The sequence below is a fragment of the Varanus komodoensis genome, unplaced genomic scaffold (genome assembly GCF_004798865.1).
Source record: "Varanus komodoensis strain SLA01 unplaced genomic scaffold, ASM479886v1 scaffold5, whole genome shotgun sequence".
NCBI lineage: Eukaryota > Metazoa > Chordata > Lepidosauria > Squamata > Varanidae > Varanus > Varanus komodoensis.
In genome coordinates, this window is record NW_025336087.1 from 43924741 (window position 1) to 43939544 (window position 14804).

General features: G+C 40.7%; 1 protein-coding gene across 1 annotated transcript in view; it reads left to right on the forward strand.

Moving 5' to 3' along the window:
- Positions 1-14594, forward strand: part of SLC28A3 (solute carrier family 28 member 3) — a 66701-nt gene extending 52107 nt beyond the window's left edge. The window contains exons 14-18 of the mRNA XM_044446897.1: positions 709-906; positions 5096-5177; positions 6059-6157; positions 8464-8578; positions 11295-14594. Of these exons, the coding sequence (XP_044302832.1) occupies positions 709-906; positions 5096-5177; positions 6059-6157; positions 8464-8578; positions 11295-11415 (615 nt within the window). The 3' untranslated portion in view covers positions 11416-14594. The remainder of the gene's footprint in view (positions 1-708; positions 907-5095; positions 5178-6058; positions 6158-8463; positions 8579-11294) is intronic.
- The last annotated feature ends 210 nt before the right edge of the window (positions 14595-14804 follow it).

Sequence of the window (14804 nt, forward strand, 5' to 3'; positions counted from 1 at the left end):
CGGGAGTCCTAAAACATTTGTGCTGGGGAATGGCATTACTTTAACCCTTTCTCCTTGTTTGATTTTGTTAATGGGAGTGCCTCCCCCCCCACACACACACACAACACATTCTCCTGAAGCTATTACTTGCTGTTAAGAGAAATTTCCATAGACAATCTTGGTAAACAAGTTTTCCCTCGCAAGGCAAAAGCAACTCAGAGTTGCAGTGTTGGCAACTTCACTTTCCACTTGGTAAAACTCCATAGGATGACCTGGAAGTCATGTTTGCACAGGAAGACAGGAATTCTTTTTGATGTCCTAATTTCCTGACTGAAAACCTAGTGAAGACCATTTAACCTAGAGGATTGCTGGATATGGCCCTTGCTTGGATGTTTGTCTGCAAAGGGTCAGTTGGTACAGGATAGGTCCCTAGACATATCATGACAGCATGTGATGAGGTTTCTAATGAGTCCTGGGTTTTATTATTGATAGTTTAAATTTATTTTATTTTTGTACTTCTGATTTTATATTATGCTCTTATATTGTATTTTAAGGGTTTTAATCGCTGTAAATCAGAAAACATTGGCTACTGGGCAATAAAGAAGGGTAATAATTGAAATGAAATAATACAGCTTCTGTTTGCAGCTCCCCAACATTGTCCAGGGAGATGCCAAAATGTTATCAACTATAATTACATCTTACATACCTTCTCTTTTTCCTTTCCTGTAGGTCATTTGTGCCTACACCTTCATGCCATTTTCTTTCATGATGGGGGTAGACTGGGAAGACAGTTTTATTGTTGGCAGGCTTCTAGGTTACAAGACTTTCTTCAATGAATTTGTGGCTTATGAACACCTTTCAGAACTGATCAAAAAGAGAAAGGCAGGAGGGGAAATTTACATCAATGGTGCAAAACAGTTCTTGAGTGTGAGTATCCTTATGCAATTCTTTGTTTCATAGATTCCAGGAGATGTACACCATATAAAACTGACTTGTGTATTAGAAACCATTTGTATGTCTTATTATAGCAGTGGCAGCTCAGTTATTTAAGTGAATATTTCTCTAATATCCATCTAATCCTCACAACACTCAATCTGATCTATGCTGCATAATCCCCTATTTAGCAACAGGTAGCAGGGTAGTTAGGAAGGGGAGAAATCAAAAGTAAATATCATGTGTTATATCGAATGGTATTCATATACACTGTTGGTGGGACAGATTCTCCTCCCACCTGGAACCTGCTCCATATATGCCCCCATATTCTGTTGTGGCAGGTTAGGACTAGATTTGGAGGGCTGCAGGGGAGAAGAAAGTCCTGTTGCATGTAGCCCATGCTGTTTCGATCTGCAGAAAGCATTTTAGCAAAGCATGAGTTGAAAGGCAATTGTCTTATAGCTTAGTTCCTAGACTCATCTGAAAGGAAGTTGAAGAAGGCAGAGCTGCTTTCACGTCTAGGTCAATGACTTCACAGTAGTCTTTTCGGCAGGTGCCACCTTCTGAGGGTGGGAGCAGGGGGCCCAATTGTGTATGTAAGGGACCCAAACCATAATACAGCCTTCTCCATCCTGGTGCCCTCCAGATCTATTTGCCTACAATACTCATATTTCATAGACAGAATGGCCATCTACTGGGGTCAATCACTGAGGATGATAGGACCTGTAGTGGAGCATTTTTCGAGGGCTCTGGGTTGGGCAAGTTCCCTTGATATTACATATTTTGTTCAGCATATTGTATTTTTTAAAAATATTTGTATTCCATTTTATATTTTTAACAAAATTATGGTATTATATCTTTTAGCTGCTTACAGTTCTCCCCAGAAATACAAGGGCAGATTAAATTTATAATTAAAAAATAAACAAAGCATTGCTTCAAGTGTGGTTTCCCAAATTAGAGAACTTTCCTAAGTTAAGGAGAAGGAGAAAATAGGTCTTCCAACAGCTTTTGTTTCTACTTTAATGCAGCCCATGGGGAGGAAAGCTTTGAATTTGTATGGAGAAGTGGTAGAAAGAAAAGGGATGCTTACTCATTTTTCCGTGGGTCATTCTTCCACTCAGAATCACTCCCCTTCAAAGCTGCTTTTCTTCCTGCAGGAAAATATGTGTGGATCTGACACCTTTTTCTTTGCAAGTGAAAAAGCAGCTATGGGGAGCACTTGTGATCAGGAAAATAGTCCACCATTTCTGGAAGTAGGGACAGGAATAAGGAGTAAGCTTAAGAAATCACTTCAGAGTGAATTGACATACAACCCCTGACTCTTCTGAAGATCTCAAGATATCTGCAGAGCATTTTCTGTTGCTCTGCTGCTAATAACCTTTTCTTCCTAGGGAATATCTCACCATAAGATTCCTGAAAATTTCCAGACTAAAAAGTACACAATAGTTTATTACAGACTGAACCATCTCAGACTGAATCCCTTGTGGGGGATTCAGCAATAGCAGAAAATGGGTTGTATTAAGCTGCCATATTGCTTTCATTGAATTGCTTTCATCCCACTGGCCCAGTTCATACTCATGATATGCCAGAATTCTGGTGGAGCTCTGGCCTATCTTGTACTGGGGACAGTAAACAACCTGTAGACCTTCTGTGCATGGTTCTTCTAGCATAATGTATGAACCGGAAACACTGGCTTGATACTCTCCCTGAAAGTCAAATAAATTACCCATAGCTTGTGGTTATTTTTCTGGCTTGTCAGATGAGAGTCAAGCCAAAGTTCCTAGTTTGCACATCATAATACACAAACCATGGCCAAGTGGATGTTGAACTGGCTGAACAATCAGGCAATACGCACAAGCACACTGCTCAGGAAAAAATAAAGTTTTCTCTGAAACCCAGATTTATCATAATAAATGAATCTTCCCATTGCTTAAACAAGGTGAAGTTGAGACAGTGCTCTGCCATTGTAATAAAATGCTTGGACAACTTCATTACAAGGAGGCAAAATCAGCAACCTGAATATCTTCTGTCTGTCTGTCTGTCTGTCTGTCTGTCTGTCTGTCTTTAAACCATTTTTAGACCATCCCTTACCGTAGTCTAGGGACAGTTTAACAGTAAGGTTTATCCTTCTTAGTGCATGAAAAACTTGCATAAGTTAGCATTAAAGGTCAGACCAACAGGATTTTTTTTCTATTTCCCATTGTTGCATTCATATACCTGAGCTCATGTCTTCTGGTGCTTCTTAACTCTAATGTCAGGTACTATAAAATATTGTCCTGTTTGCTGATTCCAGAACTAATTTCCAGAAAAAGATGATGATATGGTAACAAAAGATGTTGGAATAGTCAATGTTAATATAATACTTTCCTTGGAGCACTCCAGTGAATATAGAAGTACAAATAGATCCAGCAAACAGAAGATAGTGAGCTGTGTGTCCACCCACACAACCTGGAGTAATAAGGCTTCCTGGCTTTCAAACAATTCCAGGAAAAAGTAAGCCAGATGAGTCCTTGAAACCCTTTCATCTTTGTATGCATGGAGCAATGAGACATATCTACAAATTGCTTCTTTAAAACATGAGGGGGCACAAATGAGCATCTAATCAGCTGAAGCATTAAGATGATTTCATTGCAAACAGAGAACAACAGGCAAGAAAATTGAAGTTCTGCTCATAGTGGCATCTCTTGCCTTGAACTAAAACAGTCTCTTTCAATACCAGATGAATTCACTCAGAAGAATGCAGCATTTGCTCCGGGCATTGTGGAGGCCAAAGAGAAGAAAACGGCATAAAATTTTGACCCAGAGAAAATCATGTCACTGAGTGTTTTTTGTGTGTGGCTTTTTTGAACATTTGATATAATGGCCAAATAGTTTAGCTGTTTAGCTAAAGTTATATTGGTTGTGCAGTGTAACTACAAAATTAGACCTGTGCTTCTAAGGCTGAAAGCTTTTTAAACTTTTTTTGTCAGAATATTGAAGGAAATTCACAAAAAGGCAGCATATGCATTGTGGTGTGCACCCTCATCTCACCTTTGCTTCTGGGAAATAGCCTAAGCAGGGTATATTTTTAAAAACTGTCACAGGTAGAAGTAGAACAAAGTCACTATGGGTACTCCGGAGGAAGAAAGAACCCTTTCAAACCATTTTGATCTCTTAAGAGTTTATCCAAATCTCTTTCCAGACCATTTCAGATATGACAATTGTGTACACTCCCATGTAGGAAATACTGTGAAATTCATGTGCAGATTGAAAACATGTGTCCCTGATCAGACATGGTAATCTAAAAGTGGGCTTCATGCAGTTGCTTCATGTGGAAAACTTACATTATACCTGGAATGACCTTTAACCCTCAGATCTTACAAGTATCTTAGTTAAACCTGTTAAACATGACATTAGATATACACTGACAATCCTATCCCCCATAAAGCAACCATCATGGCAAAGAAGTGACATTCAGAGATGAAATTTGATTCCATGGTTGTCATTTCTGTTTCCTCTCCATATGTATATAAAGCAGGAATGCAGAAACAGGTGAGGAGGGGGGGTTAGATTACTCCCCCCCCCCCCAGCCCTCTGCAGGCCTTATGACATCAGGTGGCCTGACTATACCCATGGCTATGGCCATGCCTATCAGACATTTGCTCCCTGGACTTTGCTGCATGTGAGCTGTTTCAGCTAAAGAAGTCCAACCTACCATGGTGCTGAGCTAACCTAATCCCTGTCACTCCTCCAATGGCGGAGCGATGGGACAAAGTCTGTTCTTCCCAGTGATTACCTGCCCTGTCTCTTTCCCTCAATGGGGGAAAGAAGCAACTGGCCCCGCTTTCATTCTCCAGCAGAGGAGATAGGGGACTCAGCCAGCTTCACTCCATCTCTTTTCTTCACCATGGGAAGAAGTGGGCAAAATGAAACCTTGGGGCAGGACCTGGCCCTTGCCACGGAGAGCAGCTGCTCTCCCTGCAACAGGTAAGTACCCTGGCCTGACTTTCCACTCTTACCTCCCATTTGTGATTGAAAAAACCTGCAGGGGAGCCCCATGGCTGGAGGTTCCACACCCTGAAATAAAGCATACCCTAACTGTACCTTTAATCCATGTTAGCAAGAAGCTCTTACATCCTATTTTACCAGATCATGCCATTTTAAATGTAACAGAATAAGATGTTTTCATTTGCTTGGATTTTAGATCCGATCAGAAACCATTGCCACTTATGCACTCTGTGGATTTGCAAACTTCGGTTCTTTGGGATTGATAATTGGAGCACTGAGTAAGAACATGTACTTTTCTTGTATAGAGCATTGGACTGAGGAGAAATAACACCCCACTTTCACACACAAAGCCCATTCTGTGGTGATACATGATGAGCAATGCTCTATTTCTCTGCATAGAGCTGATGGAAAGGTGGGCAGGAGCCCCAACTTCCAAGAATCTGTGTAGCTCAGTATGATGTCAGGGACAAGCCCACCTCCTGCTTCCTTGAGGAAGGGCAGGATACTGGAAATCATTGGTTTTGATTAGCTGCAATAGTCAGCCAAAATTTGTAGACTCCTGATGACAATACAAGCATACATCTGGCCCTTGAAACTGTTGTCAGTGCATGAAGGCAAAGTTATCCTACAACTGACCACGGGAAGGTTCCAGTTTGCTCCCTAAGCGTAGTAAGAGCCCATTGCTCACACACAGTTGCATCTGTCTCAATGTGGGCAAGGGGTGGGGCCAACACTGAGGCACTTCAAAATTGTGGGGAATGATCCCTGCAGATACATTTTTCCATGCACTTTTCCCCGTTGAGTAAAGCATATTTGCGTGCTTTTTCAAAAAAGAAGTGCATACTTTTTCACGCACACTTTTCAAATAAATGCGTTTCTGAACTCAGTTTTCTTGGTCTGGGCAAAATATGATGACTTTTCCTACAGAGTGTGTTCAAGTCAAGTTTGGGAGAGGTAGACTGGGTAAATGCTGGGCTAAAAGAAAATGAAAGAAATTTCTCATGCATCCCTTACTAACTTCCCAGATCTGTCTTGTGCAGAGAGCACCTGAGTTTGGGTTGCAGCTTCTCCCAAAGTGCCTGTGTGTGTGTGTGTGTGTATCACACAATGGTTGTATGGAACTTCCTGATGGAAATTGTTTCCCTCCCGTTTTCCCTAGCATCCATGGCTCCTGCCAGGAAGAGAGATATTGCATCTGGGGCCTTCAGAGCCATGATTGCTGGCACGGTGGCCTGCTTCATGACAGCTTGCATTGCAGGTATTTTATGCTACAGGGTGGCAGTATTTGGGTTTCTCAGTCTGTGTTCTTTGGCTGTGCATGCCATTTCCTAACATTTTTGGAGTGTGTTAAATATCATTTCAAAGCATGTGATCATGAAATATTCACTTTTCTAAAACAAAAGGGGGAAAACATTTCTTGCTTTATCTCTTATTAATAGTAACTATACTAGCTACAAGAATCCAGTGAGGGCAATATATCTTTTTAAAAAGAATAAGTGAAAGGATTAACCATATTTTCAGTGATTTTCTTCTACCTTATAGTCGCAAAACAGAGAAGAAGGAAGTTTTATACAAATGAAGGCTGAGATGCAGCCAAGGTTATGCTCTTTTAGGTCACAGGTATGGATAGTAACAGCTCCTATTAAAATCAGTGGAATTGTTAGAAGCTCTTAACTTTGACTAGATTGTGCCGTAATGGTGACACAATCTGGTTCTGACTATGAGTAAATAAGAAATCATTGCTTAACTTACATGGCTTGGAATCATAAGACCTGAATCTACTCTGACATCATGATAACATCTAATGCCCTCCTGCAAGTGCCACCTCCAAGGAAGGCCTCTCACGGGCAGCCCTGCAATTGTGGAATGATCTCCACATTGTGGAGATGATCTCCTGCAATTGTGGAATGATCTCTCTACCTTGTGGCAACTCTATCTTTTTGGTGCCAAGTTAAGACTGCCATTTTCTCTGAGGCATTTAATGGCATATGGGGGATGAGTTTAAAGCTATTTTAGCTACTTAAATTGTTTTAAATTCTGGTTTACATTTTATATACTGACAGGAATGTTGTTTCAATTGTATGTTATTGTAATTTGTGTGTGTGTGTTTTATGTGTATGTGTTTTTATGAACTGTTATGAACTGCTCAGAAAACTTCAATTATTTGGCAGTATAGAAATGGAATGAATAAAAATTAACCATGAAAATTACTCAGGGTAAAAACAATCCTAATGGCTTAGATCCAGATAAGCAGTGGTAGAGAAAGTTTGGTGAAATGTGCCTCTTCCTGAAGTCCTCTACGCTTTCCAGAAAGCTTACAAGTCAGTTTACTGTTCCAAAATTTATGGTCTGAATCTAGAAAAACACCAAAAAAAGTGGATGGCAGAAGAGTGGCTTTCCCAGTCTTTCCTCTTCTCCCCTCTCGCTGCCATTTAATTCTCTCTTGATTCTTGAGAGGACCTTTAGTATGGGATGGCCTCTGTCACAGGAAGAAAGGGGGAATGGCCAGGAATCATATACCCTCTGTGAGGACCAGGAATCATATGCCCTCTGTGAGGACAAAATGGAGCAGTTCACATAACCTCTGCAACCCATCATAACCCACGGATTGCACTATGTGCAGACGGTCGTTTAGAATATTCAACCTCTGGCAGGTTTGTGGTGTCATCTGAACCTGGATGGCAGGAGTTGTTTGAGGGTTAAAACATTCTCTCACAACCCTACAAGAGGCCATGGGATCTTTGTGGACTGTTTAATCTTCAATCAACTTCTGCAGTCAATGCAGCCTGGCACCCAAGGGTCCATCATGACTTAAATTATCCATGGTGGACTGTGGTGATCACATAAACCATATCTCTGCATCATGAAGAGTGGCTTATGCAAGGGTTAAGCATCCTATATATAACCCATGAGCTATTTTAGGTTAAGTGAGGATTGATTAGCTGGATTCATCCAACACAATAAGCTATGGCAACTTCCTGTTGTAACTCAACATTCAAAGTGCAGCCAGTCTGTGCCATAACTCTATGGCAGTGATCATGTGAACCTGGTTGGTGTTAATGCATTCTCCCTAGAATGATTTCTCAAAAGCATCCTGTCCACAGGGCAGGAATTGTCTGCCAAGGCCCCATTCCCCAGCAAAGTTTAACTGGCAAGGGCTGCTTGGAGTTGCTCAGCTTCTTCACCATTGCAGCCTGCTTGTTCACCTGCTTCTTACTCTGACCCGGACCAGAGTGGCAAATTCCATTGCCTCCTTGTCCACTGGCTGCCTGCTTGTCAAGCAAGCAAGTGGTAGCAAGGATGAAAAAGAAGAAATGAAAGGATAGCAGCTGGTTATCACAGCAATAGGAAGATGGACTTGCTGAGCGGGCCTTGCCCATGGGACCCAGAGACCTGAGGAAGGCAGTGACACCCCCACCTACAATTCATAGTGTTTCACTCCTTGTCAAATGCATTTCAAATAAATCAAGTGATGCTATGAAAGACTGTTACAAGATATCATGCAAGACATCGGCACCATAAGCAAGACCTACTCTACAAGTGACTTTTCTGCTTTATTTTCAGGAATATTATCTGTTGCAGATTATTCATGCACTGCTTTACTAGAAAACATCAACAACTCCAGTCTCACTTCAAATAACACAGAAATATTTGCATGCTGCTCAGACCTCTTTAACAGGTAATGAATTAAACAAGGGGAGGCTCTCATTCACAGAAATCACATCTGAAGTTAAAGATTGAGTACTGGAAACCTATATATCAACCTTCCCCGGTCTGGTGTCCTCTCAATGCAGTGGGCTACAACTCCCATCTTCCCTGGCTACCTCATGTAGTCACTGAATGGAAAAAGGCAGTCTTATGTGACGCTGTGACAATGGTAGTGCACTACTTTTATGAAAATATAGAACAGAGATTATTATGGCAGGAACTCACGCAAGTTGTGAATGAAACGTTTTTACTATTCACTCTAGTAACTGAGGTTTGTCTTGATCCATCTCTCTTCTTCTATTTACTCACAAACACACACACACACCAAAAATAATTAGAACTCCCCTTTTCTCCCCTTGTGGTTGCACAGGTCCTCATTACTGAAGTCACATGTTATCCCTTCGTGATGCCTTCATGATCCATCCCTTTGAAATATGTTTCAGTCCCTTGCTGCTTAATCTCTCCACTTGTCACAGATCTGCAGTCAGGATCAGAGCTGTTGAGAAATGCCTTTATGTATTTATCCAAACAACTCCATCCATGCACCCCTGCAATACACTTTTATAGCCTTTTTAAGCCACACACCCTAATTCTTCACAAAGTAGTCCCATTTAAAGCAGGAATTCTAATGCCCAACAAAGCTCCTGCACATGCAAAAACATCCCTGTTGACCTAAGTCAGCCTTTTCCAATCTGGTGCCTTCCAAATGTGTTAGATACAGATTTCGGCATCTGCTGCCAGCATGGCCAATGCTGGCTATGGATTTATTTATTTAGAATATTTATATGCCGTCCTGTCACGAAGGCCTCAGGACGGCTTACATAAATAAATAAAAAATTATATAAAACATGATGGAGGATGTAATCAAACACATGGGGAAGGTTGGGGAAGGCTGAATGCTAGGTTCATGCTGGCTGCTTAGCCAATGAAATATTACCCCATAATATCTATCAATCCATTATGCCTAACCCAAAGCAAACCTAAGGGGGTGCCACCCATGGGATAAGCACTGGATTGTTTAATTATGATGGCAATGATGATAGCCATGCTCAAACAATCACTTTGCCATGATAAACCAGAATCCCAGTGCAAAGCACATGGAGTTCTAATAGCAAAGCATGTTTCCATTATGAGCACAAGTGGTGATTCAGGATACCAACCATGCTCCCTACCATTAGATCTTTACTGGGGATTTGGTAAAGGCCATTTTACAAGAAACAAGATTGCTCATTTGCCTCCATGTTCCTTGCACAACCAGCAAAATCCAGATTCCACTGTATAGATTAGTAGAAGAGTTTAAAACGGGTCGCCTCTGGTGTGCTCTACTTTTCCTCACAAATATTTGCCTGGGGAACGTGACTTAATGTGGGTCCAGCAGCAGGAACAGAATGAGAAAGTGCTACCCCCTTCCCCTCACCCGATCCCAACCCTCAGGTGGCCAAAGCTGGCTGCAAGTGCCATGCTGGCAGGGCTCCTCTGTTGTCCTTGAAAGGGCTGTTGGGGCAAATGGATGCTATTGCTACAGCCCAAGCATTCACAGAAGAAAGAGGAAACCAAAGGTGTGTGTTTGTCCTCTTCCAGCCATTTTGTCTATTGCTGGAAGCTTTTTCTGTGAGGATATCATCCTAAAGCTACTATATAACGTATAAATAAATATTCTGTTTAAAACCCACACACACCAGGACCTTGGGATAAAAAGACCAAGAGCTGTTAATAAGATGGGCATTTTGTGCTAAGCAAACAGAAACTGAATAGAGAAAAAGCCCTGAAAGTGTAGCTGGTGCAGTTTTCCTTCTTGACTGCAGCCTTTGCTTTCTTTTCTTTCTTTATTAGATTTATATTTTTATTTATTTATTTATATTGCGATGTATATCCAGCCTTTTTCCTGCACAGGGCTCAAGGCAGCTTACATCATCTCTCCTCCTCCATCTTATCCCCACAACAACAACCCTGTGAGGTAGGTTGGGCCGAGAGTCTGTGACTGGCCCAAAGTCACCCACTTGGCTCCATGGCTGAGCGGGGACTAGAACCCAGATCGTCTGAGTCCCAGCCCCATGCTCTTAACCACTACACCACAGTCACTCTCAGCTTTGCAATTTCCCCCATCCCCCAAACATCTAGCACCTAGCATATTCATCCAGTTAAACACTGTGAAAGTGTCTTTCAACACTGCTCCAATCAGGAAGTGGCTTTTTCACTCACAAAAGCCAGTCAATCAGCACTTTACCAAGCCAGCTTCTGCTGGAAACAAAGAACATGCTAGTCTTGAGTCTGATTCTCTGTGCCAGGTTGCATGTCTGTCCAAAAGGGAATGAAGGCAAATCCACTCTGGGCTTTCACCACTTATATACATGAGTACACAGTCTAAGAGGCAGGCACTAATATTTATTTTAACTGACCTGCTATATATTTGGTTGCAGATTTCTAATTATAAATAGATACTGTAAAGTTTAAAAAACTTTGGAAACATACCAAATGTCCTTCTTATGGTTTGTGGGAATAGATAGCTTGCAAGGGGTAGGAGAACCCTGACCCTTAAAACAGTTTACAAAAAGATTTTTTTTAAAGCCAGTGGTTTTTTTCTAAAGCCAGTGTAGCATAACTTTGGAAGATCATAGATGTGAAGCAAAACTAATGTCTTCTAAATTAGATTATAGTCTTAAAATCCTTTCCCTCTTTTCCACCAGTGCAAATAGTTCCACAGAGATCTTCCTGAAAGCAAACAACAACTCAAGGATCTTGACAGGATGTTGTAAACTTCTGAACCAACCCGTGATTAATTGCAGCTGGATCCCTACATTTCCATAAACTAAGGCATCATATTGGAAGAGACATGCATTGGACTTTACCTCTCTTATGGACTGGTAGTAACAAAGATTGAAAGTGGAGTCATTGTCTTGCTGATGGAGATAGAGCATATCTTGCTGAAACTAGATTGACAACTTTGAAGGTCCTCCAGTTTTATTGGAGTGATTTGGTAAGTATCCATGAACACTTGGGTCCTCTTACAAAGACCAGGCCACAGTGAAGCACATATTGAAACATTATAAGCCATTTCAAATATTTATTTTAAACAATTCCAATTATCCTGGTTGTTTTTTATACTTCTTAAATCTTCTTACTTTAACTGTGGAGGATGACAAAGTTTTGCTCTATTAGACAATGGTCCTATGTATTTCTGCTCAGACTAATTGATTTCTTTGGGACTTACTTCCAAGCAAGTATAATAATGTTTACAGCCTGACTTGTCACTTTTAAATGGTACAGTTGTGGTTTTGTCATTACATGAGTTAAGAGATTTACATTGAAATCAGCTTTCAGTGTAGCTTTGTATTATTTTCTCATGCATTGAAATCTCTATAACATCTAGATATTACTAGTATTACATTGCAAGTATTTAAATTGTGACTTAGTCTTGCAAGGAACCCAAGGTGGCTTAACGTTCTGTTCCTCTCCATTTTATCCTCACGACAGCAATCTTGTGAGATAGGCCAGGCTGAGTGACGGGCCCCAAGTCACCCAGTGGGCTTCATGGCTGAGTGGGAACTAGAGCCCTACTCCTGAGTCACATTGTGCTACATCAAACCTGTGAGACTGTGTTTTCAAGTAGCAACCCAGAACAGAAATTCCACTTGACCAAAACCAGTTATTTCTTAAAAATCAACTAAGGGAGAAAGAGTTTTGAAATCTAGGACAGATTACCTTTTTAAATGCAGAAACACTAGCTCGAATTGAATATAGCTGCTGACCCTGCTGGTTCCATTGTGTTTGTAGTGCTGAACACTTGTGGTCCTTAGTGGTCCTTAAAAGGAACCCTGGAAATAAGCAGAAATTATCTTTTCCAAAACAAGAACATTCAGCAGAACCCCCTCCTGCAAGTTCTGATGATTTGCACCCTTCCGTAAACAAGTGTTTCTTCTCATTTGGGATTGCTCCATGGGCCAGTATGTTCCCATTTGACTGGCAGCATATTCTGCCAGTGCATGAGCACAATTGGATACTGTCCAAGTGTAACAATCATTACCAATGCAATAAGTCTGCTGCTATATAGTTGTCTGTACAAGAAATGCACCATAATATAAAATGGAATAAATATAGGAAGAGATATTACAGTAACGGTTTTCAATACCAAGAAAGACCAGCAAGACTTGTATGTGTTCCATGTGGTTAATTAACTTAGTTAACAAACATGCTTGCTTGCTGCGCTTGATGGAGTCAGAATATATAAACACTGCACGGGAATTATTCAACAGAATAAAAAAAGATCTTGGGGTTTCCTTAAGGCTTTTTGGGCAGAATCTGATGGGATTTTGCTGCATGAGTGGTGGGTCTCACTGATTGCTCAAATGGGACCCACCAGTCATGTCGCAGAGATTTAGCATTTCCAGAAGAAACCCAAAAATGAGTGGATATGCTCATTTCATTTGGCCAGGGAACTTCCTTATTTGAACCTTGTCAAATTGCCCTATCTCAATTTTGCTCATTTCTAGTTGCTCCTGGAAGATCAAAATCTTCATTCTTGCAAATGGTGGTGCTGCTTGCAGGAGGGATTGGTAGGGGTGCAAGAGGACCTGTGGGAGCCTGAGTACATCGTTGCATTCTGCCCTTTGTCAGCTTCATTTCACATTAGAGGTTTTTGCACTGTGGAATAACTTCATACAATTCAGGTGAGGATTAAAAAGGGGGTCACAAGATAGTGTAGACAAGAGCAACTGATATTGAGGCTTTTCTCACCATCCACGTCATACCAGATAGCCAACAAGGATGTATTCCACAAAGTGTTGTGTGATTCCACAGATCATACTCTGAGGGCCAAGCTACATTTTACACATTCTTGTTCTTGTTGTTATCAAAAACAGTTACTGGTGACTGCAGTCAGGAAAAGAGGAAGAGTGACAGAGTTTAATCCATTTTGCTGCTGGCACTTCATCCTCACAAAATCACCAACCTCAAGAGTGAAAAAGATGTTTGGAAAGGCAATTTTGTCAGAGAAAGGGTTAATCATCAGTTCTTCACCCAGCCTTCCTTTACTCTTGATTAGATATTTTCAGCACCTGCTTCTCACTAGTCAATAGTATTTAAATAGATGGAGGAAAGTTATACAATAACAGAACTCCATGTAATGCATAGTTTGACCCTGACACAGCCATTATAATGGAATTGAATATGCAGTCTCCAAGAAGAACTTAGTGTTGTTATATTGCTATTTTAAGTGCTGAGAAAATAAAATATCCCTTCAACAGAAGCACAACCACAAGAAAAGCTGTGTTGATGAGGGTGAAGAAAGGGGAAAGAGTTACTCCTTTGCACTATGACTTGTTTTGCACATAATACTAACCCATGATTATCCAATGTTCATTGTCCTACCTAGGATTTGTCTGGCAGATGATCAAACAAACCATGGGTTTTTTCTCCATAATATGTTTCCCTCCTTCTTTGCCCATTCTCTCCCCATAGCCCAAATGCTTTGTTGTTCTGTTGTACTGGCATGAAAAATGACTGCATTTTCTTTTTATTATTCTTGACTGCCACAACTGTAGCCTGGTGAAACAACTGATGAACAACCCATAGTTATAGGTTAACATCTTCTAACAACCCATGGTTTAAGCAACTGTACGTTCATAACCCAGCAACAAGGCACAAGTCCCTTTCTGGGTTGGTCATGGTTTGTTAGTGTAGCTGGGTTCACACGTGTAGACAACCCAGGATTCATGAGTTAAGTAAACCCATTAATTAAATAAACCATGAGATACCATTATGTGTGAAACAAGTCATGAAGTTGGTTGTCAGGAAAGATCAAGGTAATTGTGTGTTTTGTATAAACTCCTTTGAGAAATTAAAAACAAATAGTGCATGGAAATAAAAGTATTAATGCACTTAAATGATCAAAGCCAGTAAAGTTATTTTGATCTTTTCTTAAAGCTATTCTGTGCTGTAGTAGTGCATTATCCAATTCTTGAACTGAATAAAGTAAACTGTCAAAAATGTTGGAAATGGTCTTTTTACATTTGAAAGCATTTTTCCAGGACCCATTGTATATCATTTGTACAGCAAAAGAAACATGTTAATGGGAACAGTAATTTTGACTGGTATGTTTTTAAAGGACTGATAAAAATAAACTTTGCTCTGCATGCACTGTTCTTTCTCTGGTACATATAACATTGCTGGGTGTATCATCAGTAAAGATTAATCTTTGC